Below are 18436 nucleotides of genomic sequence, written 5' to 3' on the forward strand. Positions count from 1 at the left end.
TTCCACAGTATTTTTCATCATGCTTGCAGATAGTCATTTGATATTTGGTACATTGCTTTACCATGACAAGTTAAAGATCAATTTTGAATTTTGTTATGGTCCATTGATGTTTTGATGAGTTATGACCCTTGGACTTAGAAAATATAGAATTTGAGTCTGACTTTTATATCATGGGACTTGGTTATTCTTGTGCACTGCAATCTGTTGACAGGTATGCAGACGGCTTGACTTGGGGCTGATAGGAACATGTATTGTATTGCTATGCATTACTCTGAATGCTTGTTTACAGTAATCCCAAAAATTTCATATTTCTACTGGAAGGTTCACTGATGAGTACTTTAAAGTTCTCTCAATTATTGAATATTTCAGTGTTATCAAAGAAGAGGGGCATATTGCTTTGCACCTGTATGTCGGTTGGTTGGTCGGTAGAAAACATGTTGTCTGCTCAATATCTTGAGAACCATTCACTCGATTGTAATGATATTTCATATGTGGGTTGGTTATGAGTAGAAGAGGACCCCTATTGTTTTTCAGGTCCAAAGGTCAAGGGTCAATCTACTCTGGGCAGAGGAATATACTGTCCACTCAATATCTTGAGAACCCTTTGCTTGACAGACATCAAACTTGGTACACTGGTACATCCTAAGGAGTAGATGACCACTGTTGATTTTGAGGTTACATGGTCAAAGGTCAAGGGTCATACTTGACATAGAAATATACTGACCACTCAATGTCTAGAGAACCCTTTGCTTGACAAACATCAAACTTGGTACACTGGTATATCTTTAGAAGAAGATGACCCCTATTGATTTTGAGGTCACATGGTCAAAAAAGGTCAAGGTCAAACTGGACATAGGAATATACTGTTCACTCAATATCTTTAGAATCCTTTGCTTGACAGACATCAAACTTAGTACAGTGGTACATCTTCAGGAGAAGATGACCCCTATAGATTTTGAGGTCACATGGTCAAAGGTCAAGGGTTAAACTGGACATAGTAATATATTGTCTCCTAAATTTTAAGAATTATTTGCTTGATTGACACCAAACTTGGTACACTGGTACACCATAAGGAGAAGATGACCCCTATTGATTTTTAGGTCACATTGTCAATCCACTTTTGACATAGGAAGATATTGTCTGCTCAATATTTTGAATTGATGATACTACTATCAATTAAATGATGTGTGTGTAAAACCCTTTTCAATTTTGCACCATGGGGGCATATGTGTTTTACAAATATCTCTTGTTTTTCATTTTATTTGAGCACAGTTTTTTTCATTATATATGTATATACAATTAAGCACATAGCTTTTTCTTTAAAAGTAGAAGTATCTGGTATTGTGTATACAAAATAGATATCTATGTTTTACCATATTCACTGGTTTGTGCTTATAGCCATCGTTATACTTGTGTGGATTTTATCTTTATAATGAAAAGTCCAACAAATTGCACTAAAACGTTTATGTGTTCAATAAAATTTCATTTTAAACAATGTTGGACTGGTGATGCCTCATCTATTTAGCATTATTATTAATTATCATTTCATTTGTGTAGCATGATCGAGAGAAACTATATTAAGTTCCATAGCAGGAACTCTCCTAGGCAGAACAAACAAAATCTGCATAATGGGAATATTTTGATATAAGAGTAACTACGATATACAATTTGTCAGCCAAGTCCTCAGGACAATGTGGGTTTTGTCAGATTCTTGAACCAATCTATCTTATTTGGACCTAACACCTTTCAGGCAACATATCATATATTGCCCTCAAACCTAATTCACAAATGTATACTGCATGTGGGAACAGTAACTTAATGCATGTTTCAATGAATAACAATTGAAATTGTTAAAAAAAAAAATTTCGCATCAAATAATCTGTAATTAATAGTTGGAAGACATTAAGTAAAAATGTTTCATCTCTATTTTAGGTTGGATGAGCGTAGTGTTAGAAAGTCGTACCAACGAGATTTTAGTATCAACAGCAGCAATGCTTTCTCGGAATCTTCCTCCTCCATTAGGCTTCAGCTGAGGGAAAATCGACGATACTGATACTCCCTCAAATTTCCTAATGACTAGTATTCTACTCAAATGTAAATTTACATCATAATTACAGCTTTGTCAATAATTCGAAGCATGTAAAAACTTATTTTTATGTCGAGTTCAACTGATGAATATGTGATGATGAACAAATCATTAGTTATTGATGATTAACATTACATATTTACCATTGCACATAGATTTAATGAGACATTTGAAAAATGTTATCATGAGGTATTTTTGTATTGCTGCAATTTATTGTGTTGTGAATGTAAAAATGATAATTTCTATTCAATAGGAATATGAACTGACTGTGATGTATTTATATCATAATTTATATTGTTGTGCTGCCCACTTCTTATCTGTAAGGGATCACAATGGCTGTTTTATATTTGAAAAATTTTATTTTTTATTTTTGACATCAAGTAAATTTTCTTTGATAGATGTTTTATAAAATATGTGCCAATTCCTTCTGACATGTGTGTGTACCATCAGTCACTTTTGACTTGTGTACATTTAAATTTAGATTTAGTCTATGTATAGGACAATACATATCATACAAAAAAAATTACAAAACTGCTTTTATACTCTCTTCCATAACTAAGCAGCAGTTTTTGTTATTTTATAAAAGTACACTGCAATTTTGCAGGATTTCAGTTTCTGACAATGTACATATGTTGTCCATTAATGCTTGACGGCAACAAAGTCTCATTCTTTCACCAAACCATGGAATTTTAATTTGGGTCTGTGCGTTTCCCAGATATCTCTAATACCATATTTAAGTTTTAGTAAGGAAATATCACATGATAACTCTCCCCATGATTTATGGAAGACCCCATTGTTTTTAGCCTAATAGTCCTCTTTGCCACAATGTGACAAAAAATGGTTTATGGTGATATCTCAAATACTGTTGGAGTTTTAGCAGTAAAATTTCACATGCAGAGTTTCCATGATTCAGGGGGATGACCCCTGTAGAATTTTGAGTCAGAAGGTCAAGGTAACAGAAGTACATTATATCTCAGATAATGAAAACTCGCATCACAAAAGGACAACCCATTTTTCTTTGGAGGGTCATATTTCAAGATTGACAGCTCATATATGGTAAGAAATTATTTCTGAATAATATCTAAAATACTATTTGATCTTTGGTAATTAAACTGGACCCGTTGCACGACTAGTTATCACTGTATAAATGTAAGAGTTGGTGACAAGTTTACTGTTAGTTAAAAGTTAATTAACCTTCTTGCAACTGGGTCTATCATAAAGATTTCCCAATAGTCACTTTTTTTTAGGTTCAAAGGTCAAGGTCACATATATACAAAATATTAAATGCATGGTCTTTGAATACTATATCTACATTACAATGAAACTTTATAAGAAAAGTCTTCTTTAAATGTTTCCCATTTCAAAAAAATCAGAGATCAAATAAGTTTAGATTTATACCTGGAGTCCTCACTTTGTAGGTCACCTGAGCTGAAAGTTTGAGAGAGCTTTTCTGATCACCCTTTGTCGTGTATCCATCTGTATGTAAACTTTGAACATTTTAGACTTCTCCAGAACCACAGAGCTAATTTCAACCAAACTTGCCTCAAAGCATGCTTTGGTAAAGAGGATTCAAGTTTTTGTTTTTTTTTTCAAATGAAATGCCACACCCTTTTTGAAGTGGAGATAGTTAAGAATTGTGGAAAATTCTGTGGTGATGATAAGTGATACTGATAGGGTTTTCATATATGCATTCCTTGTGACAAGACCTTTTTTATAGTAACAAACATTTTGACCTTGACGTTTGACATACATTTAAGAAAACTTAACCCATTCAATATCTCCTGAAATATATGTGGTTGAGCTTTCATATAATGTATAAAGATTTTTTATGGCAAGACCTTTCATTTCTTACCTTCATCCTTGACCTTCTCCAGGACAGCAAGATCATGTTAGTCATATTGGTTTTGAGGCATCCCCATGTTGTGTGAATTCCAATTTGGTTATGTCATGACCTAGTGGGACTAGGTTGGGGCCAAGCTGTGGCATCAATTGAGAATTGAAAATTTTTTTTTTTTTAAAAATCTTAACATCAGTACCTTGGTGACTCAGGTGAGCAATGTATCCCATGGCCTCGCTTGCTTATTGAACTGAATAAACTGATCAGTTTCCAGTCCTGTGTGCATGACATGTCAATTTTGAACCACTGTATGAATACTTATCTAACTTGTTATTAAGTAGTAGAAAGTTTTAGTCGATATTTCATTATTATAACTTGATATTGTCATCAAGAGTCATGATTTGTTAATGATGAATGCTTCACCAATAAAATTAAATACTTTATATATGTATTGTCTTTGAAAGTTTTACTTTAAGCTCCATAATTAAACATTAAGATTGCTGTCTGACATGTTTCATACCAATTGTTCGGCTGTTCTTGGCACACTGATTCTAACTATGGATTACTCCATTTACCTGATCAAGATGTAGGGCTCACAGCAGGTGTGACCGGTCGACTGGGGATGCTTACTCCTCCTAGGTACCTGATCCCACCTATGGTATATCCAGGGATTCGTGTTTGCTCAACTTGATTTTGTATTCCTTTTAGGAGTTGTGAGATTGATTACTGTTCATTATCTTCACCTTTTCATTGCAAAAAATTTACATCAGTGGTGATTTTATCAATATGAATGTATATTGTATTCATATAGTGAAGCATATCTGCAACTATTTCTGCAACAGTTCGAGATTACCAAGAAAAATACTGTGCACAAAAAAAAAATTATCCTGGATAGTTTTTATACGCTCGTTGAAGACGGGACGTATTATTGTTAGGGTCTGTCTGTCCGGACCTTGTTGGCAGGATCTAGACCAAACCATAAGTTCCAGGATTTTACAACTTGGTACAATTGATCACCATGAGAGGAAGATGCCTGTTGTTTTTCAAGATCAAAGGTCAAGGTCATAGTATCACTTGGTAGGAAAATCAAGTAGGAAAACCTTGTGGGCAGGATACAAACCGAACCGTAAGCTCCAGGATATTACAACTTGGTATATTTGATCACCATGATGAGAGGAAGTTTTTCAAGGTCAGATGTCAAAAGGTCAAGGTCGTAGTATTACTTTGTATGAAAACCTTGTAGGCCATCGTCACAAGCCACAGCTGAAACGTATGCTCCTCTTCCCTTTCATCCGAGGCTGAGGCTCTGCGTTATAATTTCTTCGTTTCTTTTAAATATGCATGGTGAGAATAACGTAATCTGTTATCAATAGAAGTAAAACAGCTATAATGGATGTGTCAATGAAAACGTGTTCTTTTTGCCCTGAAATTATGTTAAACAAAAGTCCTACAGATCGATGACATCTGAACAGTTTCGTGGTTTATTTTTTATATATGTCCACTTGTTCCAAAAAGGGGGTTGGGTTAATAACCAATACACAACACTCTTCGTCATTAGTCTCCAAATAATACATTAGAAACACTCGGTACTATAAAGACTTCTCACCATCTGTTCTCAGTGACAGAAAAACATCATTATGATCCTCATAAATGCAATTTCATAACTGCCAATGTTAAACACCCGTGTACACAATGATTTTGTGTTTGTTAGTGGAAGAACAAGCATTCTGATCGGTTGGAGTAATATAACCGCATTCTATAAACAGTTTAAATCTCTGATTAAGTCTTGCTCAGAAGCTCAGCGATTGGCTGGATCACATTGTGCATATTTATTTGAAACGAAGATTGTCACACCGAGAGCCACGGGTGAAAAGGAAGAGGAGCGTACATTTCAGCTGTGGCGTGCAACGATGCCTGTAGGCAGAATACAAAACAAACTAAGTTCCAGAATATTGCATCTTGGTACATTTGATCATCATGATGAGAGCAAGATGCCTTTTGTTTTTGAAGATCATGGTCATAGTATTACTTATACATGTAGTAGGAAAACCATAAAGGCAGGATACAAACTGAACCGTAAGCTCCAGGATATTGCAAGTTGGTACTTTTGATCACCACAATGAAAGATGCCTATTGTTTTTCAAGGTTAGAGGTCAAAGGTCAAGGTCGTAGTATCACAGTAAGGCCTTGTAGGCAGGATACAAACCTAACCGTAAGCTGCAAGATATTGCAAGTTGGTACATTTGATCACCATAATGAGATGAAGATGCCTATTATATTTCAAGGCCACAGTATCACTTAGTAGGAAAATATTGTAGGCAGTATACAGACCAAACTGTTGGGGCTAGGACCGTCAAACTTGGTACACATACACTTTATGACAAGTGGAGGATGGCTATTGTTTCTTAAGGTCAAGGTTGTAGTAGCAGGATACAGACCGAACCGTTGGGTCTAGGACCATCAAACTTGATACACATATATACATCTTATGCCAAGCGAAAATATTACATAGACAGTACATGATTTCTCTTGTTTTTACGATGCAAAGATGTCACACCCTGATGATTGCTGATACGACTTGAAGCCACAGGGGCTAAGCCCGTTTTGGGCCCGAACTCTGTGATACCTTAAATCTATATTTATGATTTGTGCTTGAAGCCAAGTTCTACAAATCATGGTGCAAGAAAAACACCCTATATTAGCTTTCCAGGGGCGTATTATGTACTGTTCTCTTGTTAGCTCACCTGAGCTTTTCTAATCGCCTGTTGTCCGTCATCTGTCCATAAACTTTTTACATTTTCGACTTCTTCTCCAGAACCACTAGGCCAATTTTAACCGAACTTGACAAAAAGCATCTTTGAGTGAAGGGCCTTCGTGTTTGTTTAAATGAAGGGACATGCTCCCTTCAAAGGGGAAATAATTTTTAAAATGCAAAAATAGGGTGGGCCAGGTCATTTAAAAATATTCTCAAGAACCGCTAGACTAGAAGAGCTGAAATTCAAACGAAAGCTTCCTGACATTGTGCAGATTCAAATTTGTTAAAATCATGAACCCTGGGGGTAGGATGGGGCCACAATAGGGGATCAAGTTTTGCATACAATTACATATGGAAAATCTTCTTAAGAACCACTGGGCCAGAAAGTTTACATTTACATTAAAGCTTCTCAACATAAGTGCAGATTCAAGTTTGTTAAAACCATGATCCCCCATGGGTAGGGTGGGGCCAAAAATGGGGATCAAAGTTTTACAGACAAATATATAGAGAAAATCCTTAAAAATCTTCTTCTCAAGAACCAATAGACCAGAGAAGTTTACATTTATACATGAAAGCTTTCTGACATAGTGCAGATTCAAGTTTGTAAAAATCATGGCCCCCCCCCCCCCCCCCCCCCCCGGGAGCAGGTTGGGGCCACAATAGGGATAAAAGGTTTACATGCGAATATACAAATTGTATAGGGAAAATCTTTAAATATGGGCCAAGGTGACTCCGATAAGTGATGTGGCCCATGGGCCTCTTGTTCCTGAACCCAGTCATTTGGACAAGTTCAGGGTATAAAAAAAAAGATTACATGCACTAGAATTAGCTTGCATTCATTCATGGTCCTTCTACCACTAATGGTAAAAAGTTATGACCTGAACTCAATTTTGGTGTCATAAAGCTATATATACAGTTGGGCTTCCGATATTCTTTGTAACCAGTTTGTTTTTCTCTTATAGTGATTCAGTTATCCAAACTCTTAGTTGTCTGTAGGTGTCTAGACTGACGAGGCAAAAGTGTAATTAGAATTCTGGGCACTTTCACATTCAGTATCTTGGCATAGGAGTGCACTGCTTCACCCATTCAGGTGATATGTCCATTCAAATTGATGAGAATACAGCGGCGGATTCAGGAATTGTGGTTACGGGGGGCGCCACTTTATGAGGCAGGGTGTCTGGGATTTTACAGGTTTTATAGAGCTTGAAATATGTCTCCTATTTAGTCATTTGCACTATTTTTTATCATATTTTATAAGGTGAAATTAATAAATTTATGACACAAATTTTAAGGGTTTTGGGAAAAATTAAGTTCTCCCAATAAAGTATTTCAAGAAATCAAAAGATTTTGTTATTTATTTCTCCGGGAGTGGAAGAAATTATTGCTTCTTTTATCGTTTAGTACATTTTTCTAAACAAGATACCACAATTTATTCATTTATATAGGCAATATCGCCTACAAATATATATGAATAGGCAATACCAATCATTTGAAAGAGTTTTACTTTCAACTCGGATCTTTCACAGTTGGCTTTCATTAAATCACTTACTGAACAGGTGATGCAAGCATCACTGGTAAAAAAAAAAAAAAATTGTACCCCACACTCATAGTTAATTAGTGAACAGAAATAACCCATTACAATATCAGAATCTCCAATTCTCTGTTGGCATTTATTCTCCAAACTATTCCTCCAGTGTACAGTTTGAGGTAACTTTTCAGATTTCCTTTTGTGCCAGGATGGTTTATATTTGCAAAACAAACCAGTTGCAATCTGGAGCCATTTTCCCTTATGGTGCAAGTCCAAATTATGTGAAGAAGGTCTTGGAAGTTACAGCCCTTTTAAGTACAAGTCCAAATTATGTGAAGAAGGCCTTGGAATTACAGCCATTTTGGGTACAATGCTACCACTCATTTCTACATTGCTAGAACTTTCGTAACGGGACTAATAATGCAATCAATACCCCCATTCAGGGCACACGCAAAATAGGTATACAATGTACATGAAAATCTTTGAAATTATCTACCATGGTAAGTTGCATCAATTCAGCTTCAGCAATTAATTATGTAATAGCTTTAAACTTCTTTATCGGACTAATTAATAGATGGATCTGACCCCAAAATCACTAGCGATTATTTTTGTTTCTCATGTTCTCGCTATGAATATTCGAGTCTAATTATTTCAGTATTAATACAAAACGAAATAGCTTTCAAAATTTCTTGTATACATGCCTCGTTTACTTGACCTTTTGACCCCAATATCAATAGGCATCATTTCAATGCTATCAGGAGGAGTCTGTCTGAAGTTTCATTATTCTATGCAAAAGAGAAAATCAGTTACTTTGGACCCCAAATTCTTGCCCCATTGTCGGTGCAAAAGAAGTGCGACTGACCAAGGGTTTCTGACGATGTCCTTGCCCCAATACTCACTATTGAGACAATTATTTCAGCAACATGGAAATACAGTGTAATGGTATTTTCGGCAGTAATCCATTTTTTTGTGAATGGGAAAAATTCACAAAATAGAATCACAAAATATAGATCAATGCAACCGCAGAAATTAGTTAAATTTGTTACCAAATACAAAAACTTTCACCCTCAGAAGTATACCATAGTTCCTTCTAAAACTTTTTCTTGTAGGACTCAAAAGTGCAATGGCCACACCAAAATGCAATGGCCTGTGCTAAACCCCGATGGTGTGACATGCCAAAGTGCGATGGTCCATACTCATGCGCTGAAGTGCGATACGAATGTGGGAAAGTGTGATGTAGCGACACGCGGAAGTCCATTAGTTTGGAAAACTGAATGGACACAGTGTTTTGGTACAGACTGTACTAACCATGTGTTGTTTCACCAAAGTATCGAAGCAAAATCCATGCAAAAAAAAATTAAAACTTCTTCCATTACCATTTAATTGTCATGTTATTAAGTCAAAAGTACTAAATTACAGCATGTTTGGGCGAAGTAGATATTTGGAAAACATTGTACTTTTTTGTTCTCACAGACCTCAATAGTGTATACTTGCCCTTGCTATCATCCATGTCAATCTTAATCACTTGTGCCTCCCTCCATTATCCCGAAGACATTAGTGCCAGCAGAAAGAACCTTCGTTGGGGCAAACTGAAGTTGCATTTCTTCGGAGTGATTTTGAAAAAAGTTGCAAATGACGTCATAATAACATGATCTCACGAACGTTACTGAACCCCGCACCATCAGTCAATGATGTGCTAGACCATCAATTGCAATTTGCCATCCATAACGTCGACGAGCCATTATCATACTTTGACGCAGACCATCGCAATTTGGTCTTGCATTTATATGGCCCCAATATCACCATCTAGAGATGATCCTCTTCGCATGTTCTCACCATTGGTGTAAATTAAATAAATTCAGTTTTAGCAAGTAATTAAATGTGTTTAAAAACTTGTACACCACATAACAAGACAAACAAGGCTATTCCTATACACCTCCATCCCCAAACTGCGAATGCAAGGGGTATAATGCAATATTTGCACATAAATTTGTAAAAAAAAAAAAAAATTGCTATACATCTACACAATCTTTGGAGTGCGAGCGATATTGACTAAATTTGGTTCTTTGCAGTGAATTTCAATTTAATGAAGTTTACACAGTTTCCTGGTGTAGATTTAAACAAGTACTGGAAACAAACAATACGCCCGTCATAAGCTTATGTAGGGCGATTTTTTGAAGCTATTGTTTAATAACAGCCATCATAATCTGCGACATACTTTCTTTTGCACACCATGTATAAAAGGTCCTAGCTTAAAAACTGCGACAACCAAGAGCTCTATGAGTAAAGTATCTCCCCTCCCCAAATTGACCAAGTTCAACAACCTGTAATTTTTTCAAACATCATTAAAACTTGAAAATTGTTGAGAATCGGAATCCTTGCAATACTCACTTTGTAATATTTCCTCAAAAGTGACCAAGTTCAACAACCTATAATTTTCTCAAAAATCAAAATCCTTTCTACATGTGCATCTTCAATACCCTTACAAGCACAGTAAAATAAGGTCTTCACTTGAAAACTGTAGGAGTTGAGACAGACATATCATGTACCCTCCATATAACATTAGATTTTGAATAAAGGGGCAAAACTCATGCAAGGGAGGTTGAAATGGATCAATATTGCAATATGATCCAAAAGATACAGAGCAAGTTCCAGCTTGATACTTTACAGAGAAATGAAAATGGAAACAGAATTTTATCCATTTTGACCTGTGCAGTTTTGCTCCTTTGAAAATTATGTTATATGGAGGGGACACAATTTCTCCATCCTGCCACAATTTTCAATTGAGGACCCTTTTCTTTTACAGTGTTTGTATGGGTATTGAAGATGGACATGCGGCAAAGATTTTGAGAAATTACACGTTGTTGAACTTGGTTAGTTTTGAGGAAATATTATAAAGTTAGTGCATGGTTTGTCCTTTTAACTCCTGTTTTAAAGCTAGGGTCTTTGTAAACAATTTGATGTGCATAGTACAAGGATTTTGATGTTTAACAACTTTGAATTTTCTTCGATGTTTGAAATATTTGCAGGTTGTTGAACTTGGTCAAATTTGGAAAATAATTTACACACAAAACTCTTAGTTTCTTATCTACCCCGTCACAGTTCTTAAGGAGGAATGCTACACCTGAGAAATTTGATATGGATGAAAAGTGGAAGATATGTACAACAATATTTTGAAACTGAAAACTTTCAAATTCATTTTATTTAGTTACAAAATGCAGTTTTATTAGAAACCAATCTGGGGAAAAAAATTAAAACCCCTGCTGGACTCGAACACGCGATCTACAGTTCAGCAGTCGACGTGCTTACCTACTGAGCTATGTTATTAGTTTTGAAATGAATAGACAAATATTGCCAATATTTTCATGCAATTCCAAAAGGAAGTCAGCCATTATGACAATGTAGAGTACCTCAAGCTAGGCCCTTTTATTCATACGATGCAAGAAAGTATGTCACAGATGATGGCCGATACTACCTTAATCAAGGTTATACAAATCATGGCTTAAGAAAAGCATTCTACATAAGCTTGTCATGGGTGTATCATGTACTGTTTGCAGTACTCTTGTTTTGTTTGTATCAAGTGTCCTCAGAAACTTTTCCCCTCCAAAATAGTCGAGTGAAGAGTTTCATGGGGAAAATTCTTTTTTCAACTCTCATATACTTTTATCAATTTGCCAAATGTTAAGCCTCTACTTCTTTTACTTCAAAAGTTATTAAGATGGATAAAGCTTCCGACAGCAACAATACGCCCCGAACCCTGATTTTAGGGACCTAAAAATACATATTTCAAATCGTGAAGATTATACATGCATATCCACTAATAATATTATTATAATAATCATATATTTTAACTTTCGAACATTGTAGAAAATTAACAAGCCCCTTATACTGTACGTGTATAGTTCTTCCGAGACCATTCAAGTTCTTAAAAATCAACAAGACAACTACAGTATTAGAATGTTCTCGCTGATAATTTATTCCATCATTATGGAGCTTCCAGTCAATATTGACTACAGAAGATCTTGTACAATACAGAAACATACAGCCAACATACTAAACAGACATATGACTAAACGGCAACTATCAATGTAATTCAGGGGAGTTAAGTCACCAAGGAAACAACCACACTATTTGATCTCCAAGGTAAAAAAAAAAATGAGAACAACCTCAACTGATTTTTCATATGAGATTTTTGTTTTCTACATATATATATATATATTAAAATGCATGAATTTATACGAGATACAATGAGGGTTTCCTTAGTCATTTAACTCCTTCATTAAAAAAAAATTTAATGGTGATAGTTTAACAACAGGAACATTGATAATTGCTACTACACATCTAGACAGATCAATTGATGTGTATGGCTGTACAGGAAATAAAAATATGTATGTTAAGACCATTGACTTCCATACAGAAAAATGGGATATGAAATATTTACACAATGTCGACAACAACTTTTGTATATTTGTATTTGGGAATATATTGCCATGTCATTTCACTGTTTTTTTGATTGCAACCTTTTACATCATCCATCTTCACATAATAATCATCATACACTTGATCATCACTAGAACATCAACAATGTTGGGGAAAATAATGAAAAAGAAAACACCATACACTACAGCCGTTGATTATGAACATGAAAGGGAGATAATACTCGATATAAAATGCATACTTCTTGCAAAAACAAAAATGTACAAGGCAATATATCTGTAAAGTAACAAAAAAATTCACAGATCAAATTTGAGAGGCTCAAAACTGCTTTATCTAAAAACAAACTAAAAACAACAGGCTTTGTTTTTCATCAGTAGTTTCTGTCCATACTCTTTCAAAAAAGTCTATCATTTTCAAAGGAGGCCGATGCTTTTTTTCTTCTAGTGCCTAGCATGAAGAATTGAAAAGGATAGAGGGTTTTTACTTTAAATATGAATCACAACCCAATCTTTAGAATTATACAGTGGCAAGATTGTGGACAAAAACTTAAATAATTCCCCAACACTGTTCAAATGTTTTTACCTGAGTGTGTTAAGGTATATTGTTAGAAAATAAGCATCAACTGAAAACTGGACGAAAAGAAAGTCTGTTATTTCACAAAGAACTCTCAATTTCCCTCAAGGAATAACACCCAATACAAGTTATAAATAACAGAGAAAAAGATCATTATGAACAGCGGAAATTTATATATATATATATATATATATATATATATATATATATATATATATATATTGCGTAAACTGTTTGCTATCATTTATCTTCCATCAGATCCTTAAATCTAATACATCAACACAAGAAAAACACAGAAGTAATGTCTCCATTTGAGAAAAAAAGTCTGTATGAACATATTCCACACTGGAAAATGCAAACATGATAAATGTCCATTCACACCACAAAAAAAAAAAAACTTGGAAAAAAGTTTATGGTCATCCACGACTACACATGTAACTTGTTTACAGAAAATACCTTTAAAGAAATGAAGAAGAAAAATCACTCTTTAAATGCATTAAATGTTTTGAACACAATTAAAATTTTTTTTTTCATTTCAAGCAACATATTCATTCTTGAATGTAGATGAACATATTTTGTGTGTTAACTGATTCTCATTTCAAATATCGTCATGGGAAAATGATTATCATTTCACAACAGGAATTTCCCTTTCACAGAGAAACAAACATGTGGAAAAATTTGCATTTTGAATGTATCATTTTAATGATCATTAAATATTTGTGAAAAAGCATTAAAACCCTGATGAATAAAAATAAGTTTATTCTCTCTGAAAACAAATTATTAATGAAGCGACCATCCTCCTTATGGCCAGATGGTGTAATGAATGAAGTATATCAATTAAACAGTTGTTTACCTTTCACAACCAAAATATAAATTCCCTCCCCTGATAACAAAATAAACTGCTCTTTGGTATCAAGGCAAGACTTCCATACTGGTGCAGAATGTCCGATCACATCATATTATGCCTGCATTCACAGAGCGAAATACAATTCATAAGGTACAGACACCTTGAATGTGTGTTACCTCGTGCTCCAAGATGAAATTGTTTACAGTAAATGTTCATGATATTTTCAAAAAATTGTTTTTTTTATCCACCACTTGTATTATACACATATGAAGATGAGGTTACTGATGGCTATGCACATAAACTGGTACTTCTCTGCTTTATGAGGAATAAAATTCTCTATCATCACTCTTTCAGTCTCTCATGTATGTGGTACACCTCTCAAACTTTGTCATTTAAATTGCAAAAAAAGAAGTTTTAAAAATATACCTTCTTTGAAATGATTGTAGACCTCTTGCTAAGGTTTACGATAAAATAGTCACTCACTCTGTGGTTCCAACCCATGTATTCGATCTATGTCACCTATAATCTTTAAACTGTGGATTAAATGCATTACAAAAAATAACCATAATAACTCAAATGAAAAATATTCTTTCACATGATCATACAATTTTGAGACATATGTGAAAAAAATATGGGAAATGAACAATGACAAATAAATAGAAAAAAAAACACATGATAATTGTATACATATATATCATATATGGTTTAAAAATTCCAACAAAATATCTCTTGACCTCTGGGTCAGAGTTCATGGTAATAGAACTGTTTTAAAGTTGATGTCAGAACAGTTCGATTTGTTTCTGAGGATCTGTAACACCCCGACTGCAGCTATATAGTGATGTCAATACTAAGTGCATATACAGAGACATAAAGTGGGTGTGTGCTAGAAATTGTACAGAAATAATCTGACAAGCCAGAGAACAAAGCCACACGGAAGGGAGAAACAGATCTGGAGATTTAATTTCACCATTTGTATACACTTAGCGCTAGTTTCCTGTCTATTATAGGCGGGGGAAAAAAATAGGGTTAAAACACATAAAAACACGACATGGTGACCAAAAAAAACACAGAACAGAAAAATAAGGTCAATGCATTTTGGCCAGAATTTCCTCTGGTTTTTCCTTGGAAACCATTCTTTATAAACAAGTATTTTTTCAATTCAATGTTCGGACATGCAGATTAACCAAAAAATAAATTATATGTAAATGTAAGAGGCAGAAAAATAATGAGTAAATTCTGTTAAATGTTAATACTAAAGCGATAGACAAATTAGCTTCTACTTATAAAGCTAACAATATAAAATTAAAGTGGCGGCATTTGTGGCTCAAAGACTATTTCTTGCGCAAACAATCCTGATGTGTCTTTTGGTCTAATGTAAAAAAAAGTGTCGTTTCAGTCATAGATAAGTGATCAGCACATATAAATAAAAATAAAACTGGGCTGGACCAACCAAAGGAGAGGGGCCACAAAAGGGGTTTGTGATTTTCAAGAAGTTGGGAAATGCGGGTGGTGATGATTTTATTATGATGATGTCACAACCTACTGTTGCTTTTTCCTGTTGTCGTGTGTAAAGATAAAAATACTGATTTGCACCAAATCTATATTACTTGTGTAGATGTGTTAAAAGCACCTTCAAAATATGGGTAAATGAAGTTTTCATAAATTAAGTTGAACATGGCAGTTAACAAAAATGCAAAGGAAAAGGATTTGAAAAGCCACAACTGACAATGACGACATCTCACGCAAACTGTATGATTAAAACCCTATTTTGCCTACTTATTGTTTATAAAGGCATTTAGCAACTGAAAATAAATTTCAACTAAATTGGGGTGGAGGGCGGGGGTTTAAAGGGCTACTGATTTTGCATCCCCAGTCCTTTGGCTTCCAAAAAGACCCAGTTTAACATAAAAACAAAGCACCATTTTAATAATCATGACCACTTCCATCGTAATAAAACATTCTCGCGATGGTCACTATAGACAGCAAAGTCATATAACTTATAAATAACAAAAAATTTACAATAAAGACGAGATTTGTTTCTGAACAAAAAAATGTATGGGATGATATATTATTGTGGTATATAATATTCAGGCTGATCGGAGTCTTTTTCGAACCGCTTAGCTTCCTCCGCCATACATTCTTTTATCTTGAGGATTGCTGCGGATTCGGTTTGGTCCTGCAAAATCACACAATATCAACGGTCAGTTGATGCTGGAAAATTCAGTCAAATTTCCAATAACCCCCAATTTAAAAAAAAAAAAATTCTTAAAATTTGAAAATCTAGATAAAAAGGAAGAAAGACAGAAAAATCGTCATGCAATTGAAATTTCAAGGGCAACTAACCCCTCCCCCTATTTCATAAAAAAGAGTGTCAAAAATGGAGATTGAGGTGGGATTACTAGCTAAACTGATTTTGTCCCATGATAAACTGATGATTTGATAATATGAGTTAACTCTTCATGACTTAGCAATGAGGTCAACTATATGCTTTTGTGTTAGGACTTGATATTTAATATCTATGTTACTGGTCCCTTCAAATAAAGTTTAGTAACAAACTTCACACACCATGGGATGATTGGTAAATTAACTCCCCTTCATCAGATTGCTACTTTGTGTCAGATTCAGACATGCACAGGGATTTTGCTTGGAAACCATTTTAAAAACGGACAGAGATTGCAGCCCACGGCCAAAATTAACTTTCTTGTGTCCATGTTTTTGCATATATTTTGTGGGGTACGTGATGGTATACACAGCTTTGTTTTTGCGTAAGTTTTCTAGGGTGTTTAAATGTGATGGTATAGAAGCATAATGATTTCCATTAAAGTTTCAAAGGGAGAGAACTTCGAAAAATTGCATTTCATTCATCAATTACAGCCATGCTGTGATCAGAGAAGTCACGTGTGAAAAACATTCAAGAAATTTTGACATCCAACTGTAGTTGATATGGCATGGTGGATATATAAGATGTATGCAATCAAGATTCGTTGGCAACCAACATACATTCAAACTAAAATTTCCCCCAAATTTAGATTCCATTTATTCCTTTAACCCAGTTGGTTGGAAATGTAACAGGAAATTTCCATAAATGATTTTGCATCCATCAAGATTGTTTGACAGTTGATCTTCATATCAAGCATAACACATTACAAAGCGAAAAATAAATGCAGTGGATATGAAAATAAGAGGATTAAATCAAAATTATTCAAGCAAGTCATCACAAAATAAAGGAAAGATCAAAGCGTTAAAGGCATTCAGAAAATGGCATGCAAAGTGTCCCATCAACCCAGAGCAGACAGGATAATGAGAGAGTTTGGTGTCAGTAAGCATTAACAGAGTGATGTTCATTACAAGTGGCTCTACTCCATTGAGAGAAGACAGATTATATCAGATTTTGTTACACTATTTTGTTAAGTTTGGGGGGTGGGCCTTGCAACACGCACACATGTATAACCTTTCATCCCTTTCTATTCTGAAGCACTTTTAGTACAATTTTTTATTGATCAGTGATGTGAACGAAAAATGTATGATTTCAGGGGTGAAAGGTTTTGGTAAGTGAAACCGCTACTGTTTCTGTTTCAAAAACTTATGTGCACTAAGATTCCCCTTCCTAATTTTTTTCTCATGTGAAAAATGAACAGTGTCATTTTGTCTTTCCTATATTTCATGAGGCACAGTTTGCCTCATGTAGTTTTCTTTTACAAAACATCAAAACTACAACGACTCTTCCAAATACTTTGGGCAACAGTCGTAGTCCATTTGAGCATCTTTCAGAGGTTGATGAAATCCTTTCACAAACTCAGCTGACTTACATTATCTTGGTAACCTAAGCCGTCGCCTACGTAGCCTGCCATGCTAACCGGCGGCGTTCCTGGGCCATTTGCAGGGGAATTCTTCATGCCATCTAAGTCACCTGAAAATCAGATATATTCAATAAATACAAAGCCCTAAACACAGATGTTCTCTTGAACAAAACCTGATGCCCCTACAAACTTCAATCCCATACACTGAAACTATATAGAAGTACTACAAAATATTTGCTCTGCATCATTTTCACCCAAATGTATTGAAAGATGAGTCTACTCCACTTTAAATTTCATACAAACTTCATAATTACTACTCAGGGATATTGAGTAAATATAAATTAACCCACTTTGATTGAATTCATCCATTCAGGATGTAGACAGAACTTAAAAGAGCAAAATTTGTGTAGTTATAATCAACTGTAGCAGCATTCTAGCCTATCCATGTAAGATAGAAACAACTGTAGCAGCATTCTAGCCTACCCATATAAGATAGAAACAACTGTAGTAGCAATCTAGCCTATCCATATAAGATAGAAACAACTGTAGCAGCAATCTAGCCTACCCATATAA

General features: G+C 34.8%; 2 protein-coding genes across 18 annotated transcripts in view; one reads left to right on the forward strand and one right to left on the reverse strand.

Annotated features, from left to right (window-relative positions):
* The window catches only part of LOC125670613 (cytosolic carboxypeptidase 6-like), a 50238-nt gene extending 45866 nt beyond the window's left edge, over nucleotides 1–4372 (forward strand). Inside the window, exon 12 of one of the 2 annotated variants that reach the window (XM_048905858.2) lies at nucleotides 1933–4372. In XM_048905858.2, the coding sequence (XP_048761815.1) occupies nucleotides 1933–2053 (121 nt within the window). In that variant the 3' untranslated portion in view covers nucleotides 2054–4372. The remainder of the gene's footprint in view (nucleotides 1–1932) is intronic. The other variant, XM_048905860.2, reaches the window with a different exon arrangement.
* A 7786-nt stretch (nucleotides 4373–12158) lies between these two features.
* Nucleotides 12159–18436, reverse strand: part of LOC125672262 (single-stranded DNA-binding protein 3-like) — a 61545-nt gene continuing 55267 nt past the window's right edge. For 15 of the 16 annotated variants that reach the window (XM_048908467.2, XM_048908466.2, XM_048908462.2 and 12 more), the window contains 2 exons: nucleotides 17873–17973; nucleotides 12159–16239 (listed from right to left, as the gene is read on the reverse strand). In XM_048908467.2, coding sequence (XP_048764424.2) covers nucleotides 16132–16239; nucleotides 17873–17973 — 209 coding nt within the window. In that variant the 3' untranslated portion in view covers nucleotides 12159–16131. Of the gene's footprint in view, nucleotides 17974–18436 lie in introns of all 16 variants that reach the window. The other variant, XM_056163496.1, reaches the window with a different exon arrangement.

The sequence above is a fragment of the Ostrea edulis genome, chromosome 4 (genome assembly GCF_947568905.1).
Source record: "Ostrea edulis chromosome 4, xbOstEdul1.1, whole genome shotgun sequence".
NCBI lineage: Eukaryota > Metazoa > Mollusca > Bivalvia > Ostreida > Ostreidae > Ostrea > Ostrea edulis.